This window comes from Perca fluviatilis, chromosome 5 (genome assembly GCF_010015445.1).
Source record: "Perca fluviatilis chromosome 5, GENO_Pfluv_1.0, whole genome shotgun sequence".
In the NCBI taxonomy this organism is placed as follows: domain Eukaryota; kingdom Metazoa; phylum Chordata; class Actinopteri; order Perciformes; family Percidae; genus Perca; species Perca fluviatilis.
The window spans coordinates 14,625,837-14,653,225 of record NC_053116.1 but is presented as its reverse complement, the minus strand read 5'-3'; the positions used below and the strand labels follow the sequence as shown (position 1 = coordinate 14,653,225).

The window sequence follows — 27,389 nt, the reverse complement described above, 5'->3', positions numbered from 1 at the left end:
GTCCCGACCAGGACGGTACGTGGGATTTGTTTTTTGCCGTTAAACTGTGAATCTGCACTAGTCTTGTTTTAGTCATAGAGGGAAAGGTTGCGAGGGAAAAAGTGAGAGTGACGGCGAGCGAGTACGACTCTAGAGTCATAGTGAGAGAAACAAAGCGTCTCCCCTGTGTTTTCTGACCACGATGGGACATCTTTAGCAGGAAACGTTTCGGCATTTCGTGTGCAATGCTGCTCCGCTGTCTGCTCTGGTCCCGGTGTATGTGCGCGTTGCAGAGCCGGCCACAAGGCAGCCTCTCTGGAATTACGTCACACAACAAAGTACCGTAGTATTGTGTGCAAAGCACCAGTCAATTTAAGTACACGCTTAATGGTCCCATGAAAAACAGTGAAAACCGGACATTTTCATGAATAGGTAGGTAAAAAGAGGACGTTTGGTCACCCTACTACACACATTTATTCATCCCTTTCGGCAGTCAAAATGCAGTCAACATGTTTTTTTTATGTATAGTTTTTTTATTTTTAAAAGGAAGAAAAAAAGGTTGTTGGGGAAATATCTGAAATGCTATTTTTTCCATCTCAATTGGCTGAAGGGGCGTGTCGGTATCTGTGTTTAATTGACAGCAGCTGGCAGGCTAAGCACCAGCAGGGGAGCACAGAAGAAGTTGCCATGGGCAAACATGACATCTTGACTTCGCGTAAACATACACGGCCACTTTCTTAAGCAAAGTGGCGTGTTATCTGTACGCATTTTGAGCGCTGTGTACAGCGGACGGGTTGGGTTTAGGAAAAGAAGCACCGGTTGGGTTTAGTAAAAGAAGAAAGCTACGGTTGGGTTTAGGAAACGTGACACGCAGGTTGGGTTTAGGAAAAGAAGAACCGGTTGGGCTTAGGAAAAGAAGAACAGGGTTGGGTTTAGGAAACAAAGAAGAAAGCGACGGTTGAGTTTAGGAAACGTGACACGCGGGACCAGCTCTCCTGGGTGAAAGTCCTGTGTTTTACCCATCCAACTTCCCTATGTGGATTTTCGCCCTTTCATACTACTCGCTACGGCGTAAATTCACACGCAATCGCAAGGTAATGTAAGTCAATGGAGGCCAAATGGCGTTGATGAACACGCTAAAAAATGAGTATGCGTCTTGATAACACGCCAAAAATGGCATACGAATTGGCGTGTCATACATACGCCACTTCATGAGATCAGTCTGCATGGGTAGACAGTGTAGCAGAGGTATTGAAGAGTAAGGACCACACCAGCATCTAAACAGACCCAAGTGAGTAACTTCCTCTTGTGTAGTATAGCAGGATGTGGCCCGTTAGTCAGTAGCCCCTTTTACACAGCCTGTTCAAGGTGGCGGAACGCATTTAATCCGCCTTGTCGTCTGTTTGAAAGTTACAAAGACGGAATGGGGGAGTAGAGTTGTTGCGCTTTTAAGCCGGCAGCGAAGGTAGTCACAGAGCTGTAATCAGCGCATAATGTTGCATAATGCATAAAGTAAAGGAGAACACAGGACAAGTGATTTACAGAGCAGATATGTTAGCTGCTGTAGCAGATAAAATTCAATTTGTGTTGGACTTTAAATAAGCACAACCAGTTCACATATATAGAAGGCCGTGCATTCAGGCTAACAATCACTGTCAAATGAGTCACAAAGAAAGTCAAAAAAGTTGTTTGGCTTAAAGCTGGAAACGAACCCTGATGTAAAAGACAGGAAGTTAAAAAAATTGAAAAACACTGCGGATGTGAGAGAAATGGCAGAACTATCTGAGGCCATTAGCAAAACATTCAAAAATAATTGGAAGCTGTTGAAAATCATTTCAAATAATATTTCACACAACCAGTAAATGGCAGAGGGGAGCGATTAGAAACAGAGGCATACCAATCTGTGACAAATGGATATAAAACTGATTTGCATCTGTAAACGATTGTCTCTTATAAATTATTTCTCCTTATTTTTCTCCCTCGAATGGTTATTATGGATTTCAATTCTTTTCTTATCAGTTAAAAATGGCGGATGAAATAATGCTTTCAGCCGCGGTGCTTTTCTTTTTTCATTTTTACTGGTTCATTTTAGAAATCCCACTGAGCTTACAGCAAGTGAGTAGTGCCGGTGAAAGTAGAGGGTCAGGTCTGTGCAGGCTCTTAACAGGCTGAGGTTGCCATGGTGACCTAAAAAGGAGCTAATGGGAGGCTAAAAGCTTGGTTAGACAGAGAGATTCACTGTAAACCTAAACACTGATCCTACAACAGGTGTCAGATTATTGTGAGAGTGCATATGTGTGTGTATCTGTTCATTTTCTGTGAGTAAAGATCTTTTCAGGGTATCCTACAGGGACAGAAAAGACAAGAAAAACAAATACTGCAGTCGTCTTCCTTGTCTGGAGGAACAGCCCAGGTCTGAAGCGCAGCTAATGAGAGGCATCATTCAAGGCGATGGCATCTTTTTTTATCGAAATACACGATGCAATCAAATGGCAACTTGATGAGCGCCTCGCTGTTGCATAAATCAGAGAGGAAGCAGAAACACACAGCATCTGCATATTGACAATTTGCAACTGCCTGTGAAACTGAGGCATGTTTCAAATAGAGGGGAAGTTTGAATTCAACTTTTATTGAAAACATCAGGATCCAATACTGTTAATAGCAGCAGCGTGAAAACAAGCTCAGTACTGCTGAGGATTGGATGAGTTCTCTTGAGGGGAAAGGAGGAAAGAAGAGAGATGTTGGAAACATATTTGTTGACCATCAGTGATTTTATAGGCCTGGCTGCATATAAACTATAAGACATATTCAAACTCTCCTCAGCATAGCCACAACTGGCTCCTCCATTAACTGCTGTTCCCTTTTATCACATTGACATTCTCTGAGTGTTCGAGGTACAGTGCACAGTATCCTCGGTGAGTGTACATTACATCTAAACCTTTAGTCATCATGAGCTGGTCTGACTGGTTGTTTACAGAAACTGAAAGGACACCGGAAACCTTTCTTTCTTAAAAAAAGAAGAAAAAAGAAGGTCTTAAGGGTATCCCAGTGCATGCTGGGATGTCCTGTCCTGTCCCTTCTGTGACCCTGAATAAGCTGGTATTAAAAAAAGGGATACACAGGATTGTTCAGGTATTGTTAACCTTCAGGTAAACCCAATTTGAATCGTTACTATTTAAATGTAAAGGCCCTGCACACCTACACAGATGTTTTCACCTGTTCTGGATGTGACATAAGGACACCAGACCCCATCTACTTTGCCGAGTGGAATATTTTGGGCACCTCCGGTTTTGGAAGTCTAATTAATTTTCTTTATAGACAATGTTTGGTGACTCATCAGTACATAAGATAATCGACTGAATTAGAAAATATTTGGTTCTCCGTACCTAAAAATTAAAGGTTACGACTGCCAAGGTGCATTTTGGTAAGGAACATACAATCACTGAGCTTAAAAGTCTTTTACGTGCCCCTTTCCCCACTAGGTGCTCCTGGTTGGAAGCTAAAGATTACTTTGTTGAGAAAACTGCGGAGTCTGCATGTATAAATAAATAAATAATTGACTTTCAGATTATGGGTCAATTTTGGATGATTTTGGTATCTATAGCCCTGTGTGCAACAATTAAGATATCATTAAAAGATCATTTTTAAATGGGAATACAATAAAAAAAAAAAACTCTACTGCAACCAAACTCTATAATGGTGCAGTCAGACCAAAATCCACATTGCATTCATTTCTATGTGGCGAGACGCATTCCCTTCCTGACGCTATATGACCTTACTTCTTTTTCTTCACACTCAGCTCATTAAGATTCAGCGTTGGCCTGTGAAATCACAGGGCTCTCCTGTGTCCAGCCAGTTCGAGAGAGGGAGTATGATTGACCTCTTATCAGGGAAATATTGTTTGATTATATTCTTGCTTTGTAACTGCGTGGTTACATAATACAAGTGTCAGAAAAGAAAGGATGCTGCTTAGTTGTAAAGGGCAGTGACAGTAAGATTAATGACGGAAGTGTTTAATAAGAAGCTGTTAAATTTAATGTGGTGGATTGCTATTGTTAGCCTGGTTACTCCTGCAGTTTATGTTTACAGCTCTAAGAGTGGAGAACTAAACTTCAAAAAGCTCAAAATAAGAACAACTCTAAAAAGTATGTGCATCACGATCTGTGGGGTGATTTGTGGAATGGTTTGGACCAGGTGCTTAAACATTGTACAAACATAATCAAGTTTAAAAAGTTGTATAAAAACACTTTATTAAAAGGATAAGAGGATGAAAAGAGATGATTGTGAGGGTGGGTTAGTATACTGACTGTAGTGGGATGGGTGATTAGAGTGATGGGTTAATTGGTGCAAAATGTTAAAAATGTTTGGTATGTGTTTAGAATTATATATGTTTTTTTGTGTATATTTGTTATCTTGCTATACAACATATACAATATATACAGGAACTATTTACAGTTGAATGAATTGAACAAATAACAAGCTTCGGCTTCAACCCGCTACTTTTCGAACAGATTGAACATATTATTTGTAACACTTCATAGATATTGTTTTTCCTTATGGTGTGTTGCTACGCACTTATTGTGTTTTTATATTTTATTTTATTGTTATTTTTTGTTCGAAAAAAATAAAGATAAATTCACCAGTGTGCTCTTTTACGAATCTGATAGAAAAACAACTTTTATTATTTAAAAGGTAGAAACGGGACCGTCTGACCTTTTCTCCCCTGTCACCTCTCTCTCTTTTTTCCCCCTCTTTCTCCCGATGTCTCTCTGTCGTCCTCTGCTATTTATTATGCAATCCTTTCTACCTTTTCCTATCTGTGCACACTTTCACAAAGTGGAACTCATTTGTCCTTCGAATGCTAATACAACACATAATGAACGCCACTCAATTTTATCTCCCCTCGCTGATATCAGTGTATAATTAAAACAACAGTGTCCTTAATAAGGTGTCAGAGGTGATAATGCAGGGCGCTGATAACTCTTTAAAGACACACATGCATGCACCCAATGACTCCCTCGTTACCAAGCAACAATAGATTTATGAGAGAGACCACCAGGCCAAAATTAATTTCCAAGTTGCCTTCCATAAGTAGTTTGTTGTCCTTAGTTATTTACAATTTTAATGACCCCCCAAGCTATTCTTATGCTTTATATAAAGTGCTATTATCAATATTTTTATATTAACAACGGATCATGTGACTACAAAAGGGGTCGCTCGTAATGACACAGTGTGACTCTCAGCTTTAAGGAGTTTTTTATTGTCTTTCGGCTCATTGTTTTGGTCTCCAACTTTACTGTTTTGGTTCACTCTCAAAACTCTCATAGCATCGTTTTTCAGGTGCAGTGGGCAGCTGTTTTAACGAAAAAACTCTCTAAACCAACTGCACACTGCCTGCTCAGCACCAAACAGCAAACAGACAAAGTTAGTGACTAGCTAGTGAACACAGTGGGACATTTAGAAGCTAAAGAGCCAGATATTTGGTTCAGGAGTTAGTGTAAAGCAAAATAGAGCAAAAAAGAAATATTGGACTTATATCATCAGGTTGACAGAAACACGACTCCAAATGAATGCTGATGTTCCTCCGTAACTGCTGAATATGTAAATAGACAACTGTAAAAAAAGTTCACTGATATGTTAGTGTGTTCATAGTTTGTTTCTGCTGTCCAAAAAAAAATCAGTTAATGCAGGCTGCTGCTTTAAAGAGCCAAAGTGATTTTATTAGTTCTATTCCAGAAAAAGAAAACCTAATTTATCCCATAAAAATCCCATTGACACTGTTAAATACTAAAAACTAGACATCAGGCTTGGTACCTAACCTTACTCAACAGTATGCTGGGTAGTTAATCCCATGTGTTTAGACAAGAATGGTAATGTAATACCTATAATTGTTGTTTATTTAATATTCCTGTTTTTTTTAGCTGCCTTTAATGAACAGCATATCCCATAAGCCCTAGACCATTGTGGGTTAAATGTCACTGCTCGACAGAAAAAGAGTCAATAACAGCTCAGACATCTACCATCTAACACAGAGAGGTCTGAACGCTGGGGAAGGTTTAGATAGCAGACATTACAGCTAACAGCGCTGCCACCCTGTGAGTAAAAACAGTTCAACAACATTAAACAAAGGTTTTAACTTCTGAAAGCAACTGCTGCAGTGGATTTTTCTTAGAATATGGAAATTAAACCCCAGGGAGAACAAGCTTAATTTTTTCAGAAAGGCCAATGAAAGAGAAAAAAAGTAGAGATCTTGGGAAGTATATGTTTTGCATCACTTTGCTGACAAAAACTTACTGGGCTTTGAAGGCTGCTCACAAGATTTAAAAGGCAGAAGCTCTGAGTCATGTCAGAGGTTAGAGACAAAATTACAACCTGAGGCTGTCTAAGAAGTGTCACGCACCGTTCCATCAACCTTTTTTGCTGTTCCTACTGAAAACATGAAAATATTTAGCTGATTCCTTAATTGGGCACTAAAGTGTCATTGAGGTGGAGAGGACGAAGAGTAGCTGGACCGGCGGGATCCTGCGGAGCATCTGCACCCAGCGAGGACTGACGACTGGACGAGCATAATAAGTTTCTGCTGCTCCTACTTTAAACAAGTGTTTCCCTGTCAACCAGAGGACACCAAGAGAGAGAGAGAGAGAGAGAGAGAGAGAGAGCCAGACGAGACAGCACGCCTGACCACTCGGCCTCAACATCAGCTCCGCTCCACTTATCAGAGCAGCAGAGAAACAATGACCAGCAGAGAGTAAACAACGAAAGCAAAGCCAATTTACTTTTCCAGATATACCTGTCATTCTCCTCACTGCAGTGACTGATGTCCTCTATTCTGGGTGGTTGTCTGAGCATCACTCACTAAGTGGTAATGCCTGTTTTACCTAATGTCAATGCATGGTGGCATGAGGGATGTGTTTAATTTAATTTCATTATATAAAGAGGACAGTTGCATCATATTTACTGTGAGTGATTTGGGAGGTAAACAGAGAAAAAAACGTTCATTCGTGCCAACGATGTGTTTGATGTTCTGAGATAAAAAGGACAAATCATTTCTCGTCTCTCTGTATGTATCTCACCTTGATGAAAGAAGCGATTGTTTTACATCTCTGATGAGCCCACATATTTGTCCTCAGTTTCAATCCAGAGGCATTTCAACATCTGACACCAGTATTGTATGAAGTGAAGAATAACGAAGAATATTAGCTGCAGTAGCTCAGTCTATAGGCACTTGACTTGGGGGACCGGAGGGTGGCCTGTTCGGACCATTCGGACCAAGAATGAAGTGTGGACTGGAAGCTGGAGAGGTGCCAGTTCACCTCTTACCCTTGAGCAAGGCAACTGCTTGGAGCGCCTGACTATGGCAGCCACATCACTTCGACATCTCTCTCTATAACAATAATTCATGTCTATATATCCTGTGTGTGCATGTGTAGGCCTAAAGCCACCTACACATGATCTGCGGTAAAAACGCTATGCGCTGGTCGTTCCATTGTTTTCCTATGGGGAGAGCGGTGCCACCCAACTAGGCGGAGCGCTACCCTTGGTGTCGCGCACCGCTCAAAAATGCCGTTGAAGTTCAAATTATTTCAACTGTGACCTTTCAAGGTGCAACCAATTCCAGAAGCAATGATTGCGTATCTGTGCTGCGCTTTGCCTCTCTGTTCTGTAACCTCGTGGTTTTACTGCAGATCATATGTAACAAATAAAATAAAATAAAACTCAGAATCCCTAGCAGAAATTTTTATTGGATTTTCATTCTGGATCACTGCTAAAAAAATTTTTTTTTATTTAATTTACGTTAAAAAAGATCTGCAGATTCTGTTGGGGTCTGATGATTAGTAATCAATAGATGACCAAAGAATAGGTTCTATGGCAGCAAGCAGAATTACAAACCACATAGTTAAGAGTTATTTTTCAGGGATTCAGTATTTTCAGTTCCAGCAGACACAAAGCAACATCAGCATTCATTTGCAAGCTTGTTTGTGTCAACCTGACTAATGTAGGTACAATATTCAGTCTCTTTTAGTGCAGATTTTTCTCTCCACCAACTCCTGAGGGAAATATCTGTCTCTTTAGCTGCTAAATGCTCCACTATGTTCACCAGCTAGTCTCTAACTGTCTGCCTGCTGTTTGGTGCTGGACAGTGTACAGTCGGCATTTAAAGCTTTTTTGGTGAGCAAAAAACAGCTAAGTTGCAGGCCAATGAGATTAAAGATGTTAAAACGCTCAGTAGAGCTGAAGTGACAATGAATTAAATGATAATTCATTGTGGGTTTGTCACTACAAGCAGCCACTTTCATATTATACATAGAAATACTGATTGGAGCAGCTTTAAGCAAAAGAAAGTCTCATTAAAATAAAATCTCTTTTTCAAGAGAGACCCGGCCAAGAGGGAAGCATAAGAACATTGTTACAATATTGTAACAATATTGTAACAATAAATACAGTATACACCAAGACAAAGGTTGCATGCTACAAAAGAAAATAAATACTAACATTTTCAGCAGAAGTTTCTGAGCATGTGTGGGAACAAGTGCCTAAAGTCAGTGATTTAATTTATCAGGTCAAAATGATTAACTTTTATTTTGAATTCTGCTGCACTTAATGAAAAAGAAATGTAATTCAACAATTATTCTTGGGAGATCTTTAAATTGGGTCTAAACTTCAGACATCTAACTAAAATGGAAGGAGTTTCTGTCTTTCGGTTTTCTCGGCAATCGTTCATCTCATCGCTTTTACACTTGGCGGTTGTATTGCTGAGGACCAAAGGAAATGCAGTGTTGAGCGTGAGATCTTGACATCTACAGGACATATTTATTAGTAGTGAGTTATGTACACACTGTGTGGTGTATTGAGGTGGAACCACCAATAATTGTTACACCACTAAACAGCATTCTGGGTACAGCCTGCTCTCCGTCGCTCGATACAGAACATTCAAGAGCAGATGAAGGAAGAGAGACCGGAGCGGTTACATTGTAGCAAACTCAAACATTTCAATCAGCAATGTATGCTAGGTTTCGGAGTGAACTCTTTTGTATCCGAAAATAGCCTGGTCCCAAATAGCCAGCTGTTAGCAAATGATGCGTATACTCTAGCATTGCTAGAGGATGCAACTATGTCATAGCAGGTGTATTGCTCTGTATTTGCCTGGCCATTTTGTCCTTTTTCTTTCCCCTTTACTCCTCCCTGTCAGCCTGTAAATGTCTTTCTATCTGTCACCCAACTCTCCTGTGAGTCTGCATTGTATGCTGTGCAATAATCGCAAAATGTCACAATGATAATTTTTCAGGAAAGTGCAGCATCCAGAGGAGCCGAGGTCTCAACCAATCAACAATACACCATGAGACGGTGGTGCCGACGTGCCGTTATTTTCCACAGACACATTAAAAAGGCAAACCGGCAGAAAGAAATGTTGCCTAAACTTAGGCTGCAGGCCAGTGCTGGTTAACTGATTAGCTCAGTAATTGCGGTGGAAATGCCAGTCTAAGGTTGATATAAAACTGCAAAAGCACATCCAGGAAATACTAATCAGTCTCCCGGCTGTTCTCTGGGAGGCCGCCGCTGTTGTTGCTGTGAATGCCACTGCCTCTTCTTTATCTGTGTGTAGGTTTGTGTTTCAGTGTGTGTGTGAGTGTGCGTGTGTGTGTGTTTGTGTGTGTGTGTGTGTGTGTGTGTGTGTGTGAGTGTGTGCACCTGTGTCTGAACTTACTGGCAAGTACATTAATATCTCCTACTTTTCCTCAGACAATAATAAAAAAAAACTTTAATATGAACAGAGAAAATTTGGGCAGGATCATTAAATTAAATTAGTCATTATAGTGGTGTCAGAGTAAGACATGCAGAGAGAGCCTTCCTTGTTCCCTACTTTTTCCCATCTTCCGCCGCCTTCTCCTTCCCTTCAAAACCTCATTATAACCCTCATTTTTTGTTCTCAATAACATGCCTCCAGCTCATTTTCTTTTCTTTCATCCGTTTGTCCTTGCCTCTTTCAGTTTATTTCTGCACTGTGTTTCACACCTACAGTGACTAACTACAGTCTACATCCTCACCTGTCACTACAACTGCTCCCATCTGTCTCTTCTCACTTTGTCCTGCCCTGCGTCCATTTCTCTGACCTTATCACACACTGAGCCCCCGTCTGTCTGCACACAGTTTTGTGCAGTTTACACAAAAAGAAAAAAAACAACATAAAAGCAGGTTATTCTGCATTCTGTTTGTTTGTGTCTCTGTCAGCGCTGTTAGTACCGTGGCAGGATTATTTTATTGTTTACAGGTTTAGCCCTCGTCTGCTATCTTTCAGCTGTGTTTACAGTGCATGTTCCATGACAATACAGGATTATAAGGAACTGCTGTCTTTGTGTATGTGTGTGTGTGTGTGTGTGTTTGTGTGTGTGTGTGTGTGTGTGTGTGTGTATTCCTGTGCACCTGACTGGATAACCTATTTTAAACCACAAAAATGTTCCTGTCTCTATTAAATTCCTGTTACGTAGCTTCATTTTTTCCACTCTATTTAACAATACTCATATATTCTGCATCTGCGTGTTACTGCGCTTCATTAAAGTAATATCACATTCATACAGAGAGAAATAATAAAATCCAGTATGTCATGTTTTCATGGCTGCCCCATTCACATGAAAAAGAAAAAGTGTTGTGATTGAGTCAAATGTGGTACCCGTAGAAACATTCAATCCTGTTTTTAATTTAACATAAAGTTCAGTAAGTTTAAACTATAACTGCCTGCACATCACAGTGCATCATGTCAAAGATTTTAACCATCGTGATCCACCTGATACAAACACACTGCACTGAATAAGTACTCAGATCCTTTACTTGAGTAAAAGTACCCATACGATAATGTAAATATACTCCATCCAAATATTGGATAATTCAACATTTTGTGCCTTATGGTATGTTATTTAAATGAAACCATCTGGGAAGTTCAGAAGGAAAATTTATTTTTGGTGAAACTGCTAACAACTCATAACATCTTGAATGTAACAAGTACGTAAGTAGGTAATTACAAGAATCTTGAACTGGATCCTGAATTTAACCGGTAGCCAGTGCCAAAAGGCCAGGACAGGGGTAATGTGAAGGAAGGAACTAGACACCTTTTTTATAAGGGGTCATAGATCAAAAAGTCAAATTTCGAAGGCTCCTTCAAATGTGGTCCACAAATGTGGCCTCCTTTCACTGAATTCGGAGGGCCCAACTGTTGTATCGTTCGAAAATAGCAGCATTAAGTAAATGTACTTAGTTACTTTCCAACACTGACTACTAGCCTCTCTGTCACATTTATCAGAGGCTTTTGTGTCTGCCAGTCAGCCTCTGGAAACACACTGATTTGGTGTCAGATGAGTACAGAGGAGGTTGGTGGTCTGAACTGTGGCATCATTCCTCCTCCTGAACTCCATCCAGCAGTGTGAGTCACAGCCAGTCCCATGCGAGCCTGCCTTTAGCCCACACTGAGACCGGCCCTCAAGTCACCTGCACTAATCCTCAGGATAAATAAACCATGTGCAGAGCAGTGCAGACAACCCGGGCTATTTTCAGCCCTGCTGTGCTTCTTTTTTTTTTCTTCCTCCCTCTTCCCCGGTCCGAAATGTCTTCTAAAAAAAGTGTTTCCCCCTATCAGGCCCGAGCAAATAGAGCGTGCTTAAGCAGCATTACTGGTCCGTCTCCAAACCAGCTGGAGTCATGGAGACGCTGTTTGGCTGTCCGCCCTTTAAGAACATGGGATAAGATGTCTCGGGGGTTTAAAATATGCAGATTTGTTTGGGGTTATTAAAGTGGGAGTTACAGTTAAAGCATTGAAAGGCTATCAGACTACTTCCACGTCTCCTGTGGCCTCTAACCCTCTATGAAGTCCCGCTCTCAAAGGTGGAAAAGCTGGAGAGACTGGTCAGCTCATATGTAAGGAAGTGGCTTGGCCTTCCCAGGTGCCTTAGCAGCATTGGGCTCTACGGCAAAGGGAGGACCCCAGTGGCTGCAACTGAGCAGGCAAAGGCAGCACTCAGACACGAGGACATCGTGGGCCGAGTACAGGAGGGGAGGAGTGGTCTTGACCTTGGGGCCAGTACACCAGCGTGGAGCAAGGCCTCTCCATCTCAGAGACACAAGCTGGTGGTCCAGGAGGTACGTCGGGAGGAGGAAGCAGGAAGGTGCGCCCAAGCTGTGGCGCAGGCAAAGCAAGGGCAGTGGATGGCATGGAAAGGAGTGGAGAAGAGTAGGATCTCCTGGAATGAGCTGTGGGAGATGGAGGCATTCAGAGCAAGCTTTACTATCAGGGCTGCCTACGATGTCCTGCCTTCCCCCACAAACCTAAACCTGTGGTATGACGAAGACCCCACGTGCCCTCTATGTCCAAGTCCAGCAACACTGAAGCACATCTTAGTGGGATACAAGACCACCCTCACCCAAGGCCGTTACACCTGGCGGCACAACCAGGTGCTAAAGTGTCTTGCAGCAGTGCTGGAAAGTCGACAAGTGTGAATGCCCTTCCTCCCCCGTTATCCCCGTGGCAGCCAACACCATTTGTTCGGGAGGGCGAGGGTCAAGCCAGCCTCACCACCATAAGACCAGACACTGGGCAGCTGGGCAGAGCATGGGACTAGAAGCTGCTGGCAGACTTGGACAATAAACTATGCTTCCCAGCTGAGATTGCAGCTACCAACCTGCGACCAGACCTTGTTCTGTGGTCAGCCTCACTCAAACTTGTCTACATCATCGAGCTCACCGTGCCCTGGGAGGGTGCAGTGGAGGAGGCCTACGAACGGAAAAAGCTGAGGTACACTGAACTTGTAGCCGATGCGCAACAACAGGGCTGGAATGCGAAAGGTACGCCCAGTGGAAGTAGGCTGCGGAGGGTTCGTAGCCACCTCAACATCCAGGCTACTCAGGGAGATGGGAGTGCTAGGGAAGGCCCACCGGCAGGCAGTCAAAGACCTCTCCAGGGCTGATGAAAAGGGGAGCCAGTTTTACTTTGTTCCTAAAAAATCCCAGAAGGGCAATATGGTATACAAAAGTTGTAATCATTGTATGTGATGGAAATTTGCAACATTTATTTTCTAAATAAAAAGATAATTATAAAAAAGAAAAGGGGAGCCAGTGGCTGTGGATCAAAAGAAAGGACTCCGCCTGGGCCTTCAAGTGAGTTGATGGCATCTAGGGAGTGAACCTGGGACGCTGGGATTCACTGCTCAACCATCTGGAGGTGTCGTGGGCCTATCAACGAAACACCCGAGAAGGAGGGTGCCCACTTGACAACCCAAAGGATGCCATCACTCAATTGACCATCCCACGGAGTCTCATCGGTGCCTCAAGTACGCATTTATTGAGGGATATCAACATCTATTCCTACACAACAGATCTTAGTATGCTAAAACAACTGGTGATGTTTTGAAGCTCAGTGATTGCAGATGATCAATCTGGCCATCCCTCTCCCAGTGAAAGCTTATATGATTTTTGCCTTTTGTGACAAAACATCACGCCTCTTCTTCCATCCTTCCTTCTACTTTTATCTGCACTTAATGATGCACTAAGCTTCCCCCTACTGCTCCTTTAAACCCTCGGTTTCTCTGGTCTTAAGGGAAAGGATTCTATAATGGCATAAAACAAGTTTTTTTGTAACAAGAAGAAACAAAGTAAGTGATTAAGAGACAGAAATTGAAAAAGACAGTAAGTGCGTTTCCAATAGTTTTTATGTGCATTTAAAATTTTTACATTAAAAAAAGTGCGAAACAGAGTGAAAACATTAAAACTTTGAAGGAGAAAAAAAGGCAAAACATTGCTGTTTTTACGCTTGGCTGAGTTGGAAAAGTTGGTGTATCAATAAAAGAATGTGACTAGGTGTAATGGAAACAGGCTTAGCTAATAAATCGTGACGAAAAGTAGTGGAAGGCAAAAACTTGGAAACATCATTCACAATTTCTGGAATTTGTTTTTTAATTTGTGCAACATTTAGATGGAAACTTGACTACAGAGGTCTTCTCTGAGTTTGGGGTTTCACTTAATAAATGAAGTTACATGCTGGCAGACTTGTGTTTTAACAGCTTTAAAGTGTATGCATGATGGGTTTAATCCACGGGGATGTAAGTAGGTGAATGTTTATTGAAGTTCGTATATTAAAATACACTCAATAAAGTTGGCTTGAGCTCTCCTGCTGCGTATGGCAGTCTCGCTGCTGACAGTTGGCTTTCGAGTACAGGATTACTCTCCATTATGAACCCTGAGTATTCACCTGCTGATCTGGGTAATGTGGTTACTCGGCCCCTCAATCAGTTTTCAGAAGTGGTCAGCACTAAATACCCCGCATTCAGCACTGTGTTATATTAATTTAATCCTCGAAGTGTGTTCATATGTTTATCCCAGTGGGAATACATTTAAGATGCTGTTTAAGTGATTTCCTATGTACGTGATATCTCCACCTTATTCTCTCTTCATCAAGATTTGTTTTTGTCTTGTTTTTTTTGTTTTAGAAAAATCAGGGTTCCTAAGCCGGAGGGTGAAAAGGGGATGTCATGGGAGCAAATAGAACAAAGGAAAGGACATAAGAGTGAGGGAGGGAAAGAGAGTGAGTGAGAGAGAGAAAGAAAGAAAGAGAGAAAGGGAGAGAGAGAGAGAGAGAGAGAGAGAGAGAGAGAGAGAGAGAGAGAGCACGACATGAAAACATAATGAAGATTGTCATGCCCAAGAGGACTGCTGTGAGGGATGTACTGCACAGGGGTTGAGACGAAGGGGGAATACAGAAAATTGCTTAAGAAAGGAGGGAGCGATGAAAAAAAGAGGATAAACACTGTGGCCAGGGGATGACATAACTTTGCTGACTCAGCGCAGGAGGATGCGACAAGTTCAGGAGCCAGAATGTGAAGCGCAGCTGTGCTGACCCACACGCCGCTGGGTGGTGTGGGTGGTGGCTGTGCTTCACATCTGTCGCTTCAGGCCACAAAACCCAGAGGAAATGCAAGCCTAAGTATATTCTTGCCAGAGGAAAGAAGGGCTGTCCCCCCCCCCCGCAGGACTCTGTTTCTTTTCCATCTCCCAACACGGCCAGAGTTGTCAGAGGAATCTGAGCTAATTGTCACCTTCTGGGTTGCTTTTAAAGAGTTCAGGTTGGCTTAAAACCATTACTACGTTGAAAATACAGTGGTGGTTTTGTATGTTTTATTCCACCCCTAGAGGGTTAGGGTATATTTTGCATTACTGCTGACCATTTTTCCATACCATACATTTTAGATTGTCTACCTTTCAGACAGCCACTGGATTCATTTCATGGCAGTACAGTTTGAAAATAGACTTCCTAAAACTTGAAAAATATTCCATCACTGCACATGTTTAATAACCTTTATGTATTTATTGTCAACGTTACTCTATCTCAGCTGCATTATGTAACTGTGAGCAATGATGCTTTTAAAACTGCAATGCTTTGGGAAACGGTCATTAGAAATGCAATTAAGATATACAGGATTTATAGTGAACGGGCTAAAACATACAGAAATGGTCTTTTAGGGGTTATATATCTGTATTTCTTAAACAGAACTTCTTATACATTCACAACCGCACAGCTCGCAAATGATAAGTGATACAAAATGCAGTGATTCTCATACCACAAAGCTGTCTTGTCTCTTTTCCGAGGCAAAGCCTGTCTCACGTTTTGTCTACAAAATCTACAAATGCATGTTGCCTTCTTGAGACATGACAGCAGCTATCAGGGTACAGAAATTATAACACAACTGTCACGACAGCATGCTGGGAGCTCGCAGAAACAGCTATTCCGCGGGTAGAGCTGTCAAAGCCTGAGTTTGACAAACAAAAAAGGGCTGAGCATCAGACCAAGGGAACATGTCACGGGTGGGGCTCTTAGCTCTGTTCTACTTTACTTGAGTTCACTGGTGAGTGGGTTTTTGAATAGGCACAGTGCTCCGTCTACTTCAGAAATACCTCTGAGTCCAATTAGCAGGGATGATTCTCTGCAACTATTGAGGAGCAGAAGGGGAGCGCTGCTTCCAATAACTCCGTAATAACTGCTAATGCCACTTATCCATTTCTCAAAGTGCTTCTCTGAGCGAAGGAACACAATAACTTATAACATGAGTCTGATTGGTTTTCTTTTTTTACTGCCTTATACAATTAAATCAATCAACAGAGGAATATCATGTAATAACAATCACTTTCTGGTGGAGAGTTAGATGAGAAGATTGACACCACCCTCATGTCTGTACAGTAAATATGAAGCTCCAGCCAGCAGCTTCACTGAACGCTGAAATGTTGTTGTTTTGCACTTTTGAACAGGTTAAACAAACAAGATTTAATGTGTGTATGAGTGAGGGAGGTGCTAGTAGGCTGATTTTGTTATCTTTGTTATTCCTTGCTGTAGAGACAAGAGTGGTTTCATTTCATTTCATTTATTATACAGGAAAGTTAAATGTAACATTATAAATGGGCCTGACTCATATATTTAGTAAGAGGAGTGCTTAGGGACATCTACAAATTACAACCCCCGAAAAGAGATACAACAAAAATATTTATTAATTTAATGATTAAATAAAGTAGTGTCTCCAAACTTACCTCAATTATAACGTGTCTCCTGCTAGTTGTACTACAGCACTTTTAAAAAAAATAAGTTAAATTAATAAATATTTTTGTTGTATCTCTTTTCGGTGTTGTAATTTGTAGACGTCCCTAAGCACTCGTCTTACTGCCGGTAGCAGTAGCAGCAGAGAGCAGAAGCCAGCAGGCAAGTGTTATTTAAATAAACTCCTGGTGTACTTATAAACCTTCCAATCCATTGTTTTATGAGTACATAACCTATTTGTACTACTGTAGAAGTTTGGTATCAATTCTTGCATTATTAGTGGGGTAATGTACAAGATACACTCTTGGATCCATTAGCCCCTGCACTAAGCTATTCAGCTGATAACGCTAACTCGCCCAATATTCGACTCAGGTGAAAAAAGCTTCTGGGGGGTTGTTTGGCTCGAGGTCATAGTGCAAAGGACCCTAGGGTGAAATTACTCCGAACCATCACTTTAAGCAAGATCTGATGGTTCACTGTGTCGAAGGCTTTACGAAAATTTATAAAAATAGCTCCAGTGATGTGACCTTTGTTAAGAGAGTCACGTAATTGTTCAGTGAAGAGTAGTAATGCCGACATGGTTGATCTCTTCGCGCGAAAACCATGTTGACAGTCACTGAGCCAGTTGTTAGTTTCAAGGTAAGAACTTGTTATGCAGGGCTTTTTCAAGCAACTTAGACATTACTGGAAGTATAGCTATATGTCTGTAGTTTGAGACAAGAGTATGATCATCAGATTTAAAAATGATCAATCTTCTCATTTAACTCTCTGCCAGAAAGCGAATACATTTTTTTTTTCCAAAGCATTGAACTATTAGAGTAGCTATAATATATATCTTTACTATGATAACAATGACAATGTGAAAGGAGTCACTTGGTGTGATGAAACGACAGAGAATTATTACCTGAATTTGCAGCCCCTTTCAGCTTTAAGCAGCTTTTTAGTAAGTTTCAGCAGACTTTTTTAGCTGCTCTTACTGCTCTCATCTCCCCAAGTGACATGAAAGGCTGGTTTAAACATTTGGTAGGAAGAATAAGAATTCTTTAGAAGAAAATTCAGTAATTTTAATTGGATACATCAGGTTGAAGGTTGTTTTTTTTGTGAGCAAATGTCCAAACAAATATTGTATCTAATTTCATTTTGGGGGCTACTTTTCATCACACTGGTACCATATTAAAACACTACCTCAGCAGAGGAGGACACATTAGCTGTGAAGATGCGGAAAAATATGAACATTTGTAATTCTATGACAGGGGACAACAACGTATTGTCAACTTTCTGTACGTGCCATGGATTGAAAAAGTCTACCCTCGAGGTAGTATGTATGAAAGTATTGTTAAAAAAAAAGTGATTCTGTCAATTCAGTCGAGTGCTGAATCTGTATTCTTATCACAAATTGGCCTGAAATAAAATAGTTTCTTATCAGCCTCTTTTTTTCTTCTTTTGATCTTTGCACAAAGAACAGTCAGTTGGGATATACCCCTTTCCTTATTCATCACGCACTTTGCAAATGAAACAATGAAAAGATTAACAATGCAATGCATCAAAGACGGTCTTCAAAGGAAGTGCATTTTCCAGTTTTCTGGAGCTGTGGTGATGTAGATAACAAAGGGTTAGTTGAGAGGAGAGAAATAAAGGCCTTAAACCTCTCCAGGGGGAACACCTCTCTGCTGCCATGTTCTGGCCAGATGCAATTTTCTGAACTGCTCTTCAAAGAGATGAGAAATTGCTACATTACAGCAGAGCGATCAGAGGAGGTGGGGACAGTTTAAGAAGCGGTCTTGGACTTGTGAGCCACATAAATTAACTACTTCATGAATTATCCATTCCCCTCAAAGTAGACAAAAACAGGGAAAGGTCAATAAGATGCTTCAGTGGGTGTTAGGACTACACACACACACACACACACACACACACACAATAAACAACTATTTACATGCTTAATATGTGTGCATTTCATATCCCACTGCTGGAATGAATTATTGAGGCAGCACTAACCAAATGTTTGGGAGCATGTGCTCAGAACCAGAAGGCTGTCTCAAATCCTATCAGGGGAAAAAGTCACGATGCAATGTTTGGGTTTAGGAGAAGAGCCAAGAACTACTGCATCATTGAAGTGCCAGAGTACCACAATCTTCACCTCTCAGGGACTGTTCTGTTTGAGGGATTTCATCTTGTCTCTTCTTATTCTGAGGACAGCAAACTAATTTAAAGTCCTTGTTTTTTTTCTGGTGGGTGGGTGGAAAGGTGGTCTTGGTCCACATAACTTAATAGACCTTTTACACAGCAGACATTTTGACTTGTCATAGCAGGAGCAACTCATTAACGATGGCTCCGTTCCCAGTCAGTGAGCCAGCATGCACAGGAGCAGGACCCTGAAAGTGAAGCAGCTAAATGGAGTTCAGCCATGATGCATTTTATTATTTACACCTGTGCTTTTCCTACTGTGACATGTCAAAATTTCTGGTGCAAAAAACGTTTATTAGTAGAAAAAAGACAAGAGACATTGAATCGAGCGAATTATAATTGAGGGTGTACAAATTATAGTGTAAAGTGTAAACAGGTAGGTCTTGAGCTTTAAACGTATTTACAGTGTCCATGTGTTCAACAGTTTATAGGAGCCACAACCTCAAAACCTCCTTTATTACGCCTGAGCTACAACCAACCAGTCCTGAACATAAGCATAAGGGCTCCTGCACACTGCCTGCGTGGCGTGAGCGTGGCGTTTCTGTTGCGTGTCTGTTGCGTGGCGGCTAGGTGGCATTTTCTGTGTCTTTGCACACCAGAAACGTGTCTTACGTGGCGCTGCTGCTGCTGCTAGCCTTGTCTGTACACATGTATGTTTAAACATAAATATCTACTGATTTGATTACAGCAAAGACAACATCGGCAGTATCGATGGCAAAATAGGCTACAGAATATTTTGTTCTGTATTGACAGTTTTTTTTAAAATTACATTTCTATCTGCATTTATGTCAAAACCTAGAGACTTTCAAACATCAAAATGTCATTTATTAAATGTATTCGTGTCAAAATGACATATAAACATCTTTTCGTATTCTATTTCGCCTGGAAACGCTTCTGACACGCAGGCAGTGTGCAAGCTCTAACCTGTTAACATGGGAGCTAAAATAAAAACGGATACGCCACGCAGCTGACACGCTCACGCCACGCAGGCAGTGTGCAGGAGCCCTATCACTTCAAAGCTACTTCAGTGCAGCTGCTACAATAAGTGGCTGCATGCAGAGCTCCTCGTTGGTGTATGAATGTGTGTATTAATGTTCCAACACCAAAAATAAATCTCTTAGGCCAGCCTGTTCTTTGTCAGCTCTCCTGTTTAAATCAAAGTAAGAACCACTTGATGCTATAATATGTATAAGAGGATCTACAACCACAGATGTCCACTGAAGATGAACAGGAATCTTCTGTGGAAAAGATAAACGACCATTAAACTTAATCCTATCTTTTCAGTGAGGCTGCTGTGTGGAATGATCAATGTTCAGCTCCAAATTAAAAACCACGTCTGATGCCAGTGACCGCTGGCAACAGTGCCTGGGTGCGCCAGCCGCAACAGCAGGCTTTAATGGCAGAGACATTACAGCCTCTACTTTTTGCTGCAGGGAAAACGCACATGAACATCAGTCACACACACATATATACTGTATAATGTTTCAAACCCATTTCTTTGACCAGCTCCACTGCATTACTTCACATCTCTTCTCCACAAGGATTTCATTTCAAAAGGTAATTGCTGTACAATGCAGCCTTGTTTTGTAAATAGAAAATGATAATTAAAAGATGAAAAGGTAGAAGTAAACATTTACACAGAGCTGTGGGGATTCAATGAAATAAATGAAAAGCTCAAAAGCCTGTTTGATCATACATTTTAGGACTTTTCGGCACAGATTCAAAACATATTTTATACGCAGACTGATATAAACACACCCCGATGTTATCATCATAAAACAAGAAAAAGAAGAATCAATCATAGAAGTGTAAATCTAATTTTGTATTGAAAAGTGCCCTTTTTCTCATTTTTTAATTCCTGTTTGCGCACAGCTTCCCTGCCAAACAAATATATTTATAGATAAAAAAATGTAATATCATGTCGGGAGATGACTTTGTCCAGTTCCGATGCCCTCCCTCTCTCCTCTCCCTGGAGGGTAGTAGACCTAAAACAAACCCCATCTACATGTGTATTTTGGAAGTTTTCTTTCCATTAGAGCTAAAGAAGACTTGACAGCAAAATAGACTAAAATCTCAAAATTGACCACTACATGAAAAAAAGTGTCCTGCGTTAAAAGTAACTTGATCATTTTGATTGAAGGCTCCTCATCTCATCTAATACTAACATTGTTTTTTTCATTATTGTTGCAGTGCTTTTTCCTGTAAATTTTACAAAATACCAGCAACAGCCTTTTTCAGTTTAGTGTGAAGATTTTTTCTTATTAATTCCAATAACACCAAAATATTTAAAATGATGTATTGCCATTTGCAAAATAAAGAAATTATTAGTCTCTCCTTGGTGCAGTCAGTTATTATGAATATATACTTGAAACTAGTAGCATAGAAAACATGCACATTGTGGCATAGTTTCCTTTGCTGTTGCCTGCTCTTGTGTTAAACCTGGTGAATACTAAAGAAGGCCAAGCCCTCTATGTGAACTGATTATTTTGTAGAATAATGAGTGTAATTAAAAGTGAGTTGTGTTAATATGTTAATATGTTGTGTTAAATTCTTATACAATATATTTGTTTAAATTATTCTCATAAAAATTAATTATTATTTATTAATTATTTGCCTTTTTTTCCCCCCATTGAGCCCCTACCCCACCCCCTTGCCCTGTCTGTGCACGTCCCTGATAAAAGACATACATGTTAACACAACAACACCTACTGTGACATATTTATACCGGAGAAGGTTTCGATTGAAACCAGCAGCATCCACAGACAAAAACACGGCAGGTATCCCCAGGTTAGAAAACTACATGTCTTTTTCTTCACTTCGCTCAGAGGTTTGCTCTCTTTGCTGTTGGGGGGTTCATTATTCTTTAACTCACTATAAATAGATAATCCTATGATTTATACAGCGTGCATTGTCTGCACTCTACTCTACTCTTCAATCACAGAATAAAATACACTGTAGATGCAAATCTTTGAAAACAGGGCACAAAAATATATGTTTTTGAAAAAATTCCTAAAACACCTGGGCACTGTAATGTTTTAGAAAACATTACTCAAACAGGATTAAATTGTGCTTTTGTTGAGGACTGTTTTCAGCGCCGGATTTGGGCCGACACTTCTTTCTTAACCTGTCTGTGATTTTAACACATGGGGTTACGTACGGGGGTCTAGTGGGAATCAGTGCTAACGTTAGCAGGATAGGCTAACTAGCTTCATCTTTCCCCGTGTAATAACAGCACGACACGAGTCCTCCCACATGTTATAGAGGGACAGATTTCTTAAATCGCTAACAGTAAATTACCAACAATAGTGGTGTAAATTGATGTTAAGGAGTTCAGCAACGTTGTGATGTGTTTGGTGGAGGAATGATGTACAGGAGGCCTGCATCTATTTATGTGCTGTCATTTATTGTCTGGATAGGAGCAGATTATATACGTACTGGTCAGTCAAACAGTTATTGTCACGGTCGAATTACATCTACTTGTTACACTTTACAATAGCCTTTCAATAACTAGCATGTTGATACAGAGGATATACTCATATGAATATTTATATGGAGTGCTAAACTACCTCAGATGGTTACATGAGCTTGTTGAAAAAAGAAGGCAAAAAAAAAAAAAAAGTCATGAATTTCCTTGACAGGGCTATGATGGCTCTCAAATGTCAGTCATCTGTTGCTATGGGAAACGCTTGTTCGCTGTTTCCACAAATATGTCCATAAAGAGGATTTATCCTTTTTTTGGATTATAGATCATTATAGTTTATTATAGTTTCAAAAAAAGGTTGAAGAATTCAAATGTTAGTTTGAATTTAATAGGAATAAGAGGAACAAGCTATTTCAAGCTTTGGCAACGCAGGCAATACTTATTAGCAGGATGAATTCATTGTTGGTTTTGGTCTTTAACAGGATTTTTTGACAATCACCAGACCTTTAATCATGATCGGATGAAATCTTCTCAGCAAACAACTTACCACTTTGAAGTCCTCCGCTCTGCACTCGGTGCCACGAAAGTGGCAGGCGAGCAGCATGTCGTTGATATCGTGGCCGGTGCGGTCGTAGAATTCCAGCATGTTGAAGGGTCGCGGCTTGAAATTATGGAAATCGGCTTTGACCTTTAGGCTCTCCAGGACGCTCTCCTCCACAAGTTGTATGTCCCTGATCTCATACCTGAAAAAACAGACAGACAGAAAGAGAGGTCAAAGAAATATTTCATACTTTTCAAGCGCAAATGTTATACCCAGTAGGTTGTTATGAATGGATGAATTTACTTGAACAGGACGTCTTCGCAGTGAAAAATCACTGCCGGATGATAAAGTGGACTTCATATAAAATGAATTTCAGCTATGGAAAAAAAGATTCTGCACACTTCAGGAAGGTTTATGAGTCTTTATCTGTGAACTTTTGCTCCTTTCAGCCAAAGCTTAAAAATAATACAGTCCAGAATAAATCACAAGAGACAGAAGACACACAGTAAAAATGTACAAGATGGTTTTCTGTGCCATTTTCTGGCTCTGAACTGATGGCACTACCAGAGTGTAACACTTTATTGTACAGTACATAATAAAGTTCAGACAAGAGCTGTACGGGCCCATAAACCTTGTCGTCCATTCGCTGTTGATGCAGCAGCTTCAGGCTACATTTCAACTCCAGTCTCACTTAACTGGATTCAAACTTGGAGAAACATGTTTGTTTATGTTTTATTTGGATTGTTTTTTGTCATGAGAACATTTAGTTAAAATGACATATGAATTCTAAAACTCTAAAAAAAAAGTCTGACTAAAATATTAAAAGGTAAAAACAAAAACGAATTTCTTAAAGTCTTTTTTAGGGAATCATGTTACTTGTGACTTTGAGTGAATGCACTCATTACAAGACTCTCTGCTCATTATTTTTGTCACTTCTTTCAATACAAGAAATACTGTATATATTTCCATGAATTAAGGCATGCTTTACTTTGATCAAAATCCCACATAAAAAGACAAAATAAGAACTTGCAGCTTTAGTTGTTTTTCTTTTTTATCATCGGAGATTTTTAGCGTGGGTCCAAAGGTGGCAATGCGGGTCTCTCGGTCCACCACTTTGGTCCAGACAGAAATATCTTGACAACTACGTGACAGATTGACATGAGATTTGGTACAAACATTCATGGTCCCCAATCCTAGAGACTTTGGTAATAACCTGACTGTTCCTCTAGCGCCACCAGCAGGTCAATGTTTTTTTCCACCTTTATTTGACAGGACAGCTAGGTGAGAGAGGGGGAAGACATGCAGGAAATCGTCACAGGTCGGATTCGAACCCTGGACCTCTGCTTCGAGGCATAAACCTCCAAGTATATGTGCAACTGCTCTACCCACTGAGCCAACCCGGCTACCTCTGCCACCATTATTGTATCGTTTGTCTTGAACTTTGGTACTGACACGCTTGTCTCCCTCAGGATAAGTTATCAATTGGTGTTTACCAAATTTCATTTCCTCTAGTGCAATAATTAAGTCAAAATTTCTTTGTCCAATACTTTGTTTCATGACCAAGTACCTACATAACTAATACCATTCCCATCTGCCCCTGCTGTATTTTGTTTAAAACTGCGATAACTAATTTCTTTGGCCACTTGGGGGCAGCGGGAAAAAAATCTGTAAATATAACATTGACATATCATCACTTTTTAGGTTAATATGGTGAATTTGTTAGCAAACAGATGCCTATTTAAACATCCAGCAATTACGGAGCAACATTATCATGATCATATCATTTGGAGTCGGGTTTCTGTCCACCTGGCGAATGTAAGTCCAGTATTAACCCTCTTTTAGCTCTGTTTTTGGTCTCCAACTCCTCAGGGAAATATCTGGCTCTTTAGCAGCTAAATGCTCCACTATGTTCACCAGCTAACTGTGTCTGTCTGCTGTTTGGTGCTGAGCAGGTAGTGTAGGCTTTTATAGCTTTTTAATAAGTCTCTGTTGGTTGAACTCTACAATCAACCCTTTTCACACTGTCCCATTATTTTCACACTGTCATTTAATACACTGTTATGATAAAAATATAGATTAGAGCCGCTTTAAGCTAATTAGCAAATGTTAGCATGCTAAACTACGATGGTAAACATTACATCAGCATGTTAGCAGAGGTAGCATGGCTGTAGACTGTTAGTCGTGTTTGTGTATCATTACGAGATTTTTCACAAGCAACTGTAAGGTTTCTTTTTGATATTTGGTATCCACATTGTATTATAGGCTATATGATATTGTTGTATTGAGTTGTTTAGGTTGTCTTTTCCTGATCTTGCAGTAAAGGCTGTATAACAGTGAAGTGATACAATGTTATAAATTGATTAGATTGTCTTTTGAAATGAACCATGAATGTCTCCTAATGTTTCATCATGGACTTATTACTAATAATACATTCTCAATGGTTTTCTCTCTCCTTTAAGAATAAGAGGCCTGCGAGTAACTAAGTGTGGGGAGCCAGACAACCGACATCACACCCCAGCATGTTCAGTGGCACTGGGAAATTTCCTTTCCTTTAATGGAGCTCACAAAGATCTGACCACGCTGCCTCGTATCAAAAGAGAGCAGAATAGCTGTAAATGCACCCAACCTCTACCCTCACTGTGATCTCCCACTGTGCTATTATTAAAAATGTCACCATTTTATTGGATTCACCAAAGAGCAGATTTTTTCAGAACACTGCCTCAAATGAAATGTTCTCATATGAATGGAGCCACTCTTGTATGAATGGTCTTTTATTGATCTTTTTGTGTAACATACTATTACTGCAATGTGTTTTTATACATTACATGAATAAGAATGAGATGCACTTTTATTTAAGCAAGAGCTGGTAATGCATGATGTATAATTACAGTGTAACTATTACATTTACAGCAACCCTTTTTGTTTTTCATTTTCATTGAGGGCAAAGGGACGTTTAACACTCTAACTGAAATCGTTCAAACATCAAATCAATAATAACTAGCCTCATTCAGGTTAATAAATTAGTTCATAGATTATTTTGTGACATTAAGATTAGACTAAGCCTCATTATGGCAGCGGCTGGGAGTGTTTTTGTTTGACTGAAAGAGAACTTAATTAAGGAGAGGCCCTCGCTCCCCATTGTTTGTGTAGAGGACAAACAAGCCAAGAAGGCACTTATGAGATAAAATCCCATAAGAACAAGCCGACGGGATCAGCGAAGGCTTACACTTTAGGATGTGTGCAGCTTAAATATCATGCCACAAGACATTTCCCAGACCAGTGACTCCAAACATGGGAAGTGGGCGGAGAACAGTCTTAAATGGATTTCATGCCACAAGCACTTTCTTTTCTGGCCGGGGGTATAACAGCTAAGTGTGCCGTTGCATCGCCTCTCTACCTTGCCAAGGGAGGCAGGATAATGAGCTACTTCAGATTGTAAGAGTTGAGATGTGTACATGGAGATGGAAGCTCAGCCCCATTTATGCTTTGGTCTCCCAATTTGAAGAGTTTTCTTTGTGAACCACTGCCTGGAAATGTGATATTAGTAAATGTATTAAGTAAAAAAAAAAAAAATCCAGATGGCAAGTGTTGATCATCAGTCACACAGCATCATAGAATAAAAAAGATAATTTTAGCGTTCAGACTGGGATCTTCATTAAAGATTTAGGATAGAAGTTGGCTGTATATCCTCATAAAAGCAAAGCCACCAGAGGCCTTCAGCACTGTATGCTGCTGAGACCTGTCCTTGATCTCATTAACTGACAGCCTGTCAGAGGTTCACATCATCTGAGCCGAGTTTTTGATCCCTCAAATGACAGACACCGGCCACATGGCGAATGCGGGCGAATGACACCATTGCTGATTTGTTTCATTATCGCTGCCTCTGTTGACAACTGGAACAACATTACAACACTAGGGGAAGAGCGACATGTTTATCAAAGAACTTTTAAAGCCAGGATTAGTCACAGTCCCTCTCCGAGATCGTTCCTCTTTCTCGTCTGCCTCTTGGCCCTATGCATGATCTTAATAAACTTAAACTATCCAAATAAGTAAAATCTTTGACAGCTCAGAAACAAAGTGGATTTAATGTGCAGGAGTGAAGTTTTCTACAGCTCTGTTTAGGTTACAGAAACATGAGGATTTAAATGCATAACTGACAAAGAAACCCGGAGCATCTGCCATTTCACTTGTATTCAAAGGAAGCAGACTCCCTGCATCTTTTCCTCCTGTGCATACAGTGGATGAGGTTGCCAGCTCCAGTATCCAGAGCCCTCAATCGCACCAACAAGACTGGTTGGTGAAAACTGCCATTTTCCGATTATAATACCTTAGTTAATTCAAACCTGACAAGCCAGCTCTCCAAGCACTGAATAACTCAACAAGGTAGAAACCATTAGAGCTTTTTGGATGAGAGACACACAATTGCCAGTTGATGAAGTATTCACATCATTTACTTAAGTAAAATACAACAATGTGAAAATACTCCATTTCAAGGAAAAGCCCTGCATTGAAAATGTTAGCAAAATGTACTTTGATAATTAAAATGCAGAAAATTGGCCCGTGTGAGTGTTATAGTATTATATTTCTGACAACATTTTACGGTTGTAGCAACTTAGCTGGTCGACGTGGAGCTAATTTGAACAACTTTGTGTTTTTGTTATGTACATACGTATAGTTCAATACGTAACAGTATT

At 40.4% G+C, this 27,389-nt stretch overlaps 1 protein-coding gene across 3 annotated transcripts in view; it reads right to left on the bottom strand.

Annotated features, from left to right (window-relative positions):
• Nucleotides 1-27,389, bottom strand: part of LOC120559203 (acid-sensing ion channel 1A-like) — a 51,855-nt gene that overhangs the window by 18,777 nt on the left and 5,689 nt on the right. For all 3 annotated transcript variants that reach the window (XM_039800750.1, XM_039800748.1, XM_039800749.1), the window contains exon 2: nt 22,702-22,897. In XM_039800750.1, the coding sequence (XP_039656684.1) occupies nt 22,702-22,897 (196 nt within the window). The remainder of the gene's footprint in view (nt 1-22,701; nt 22,898-27,389) is intronic.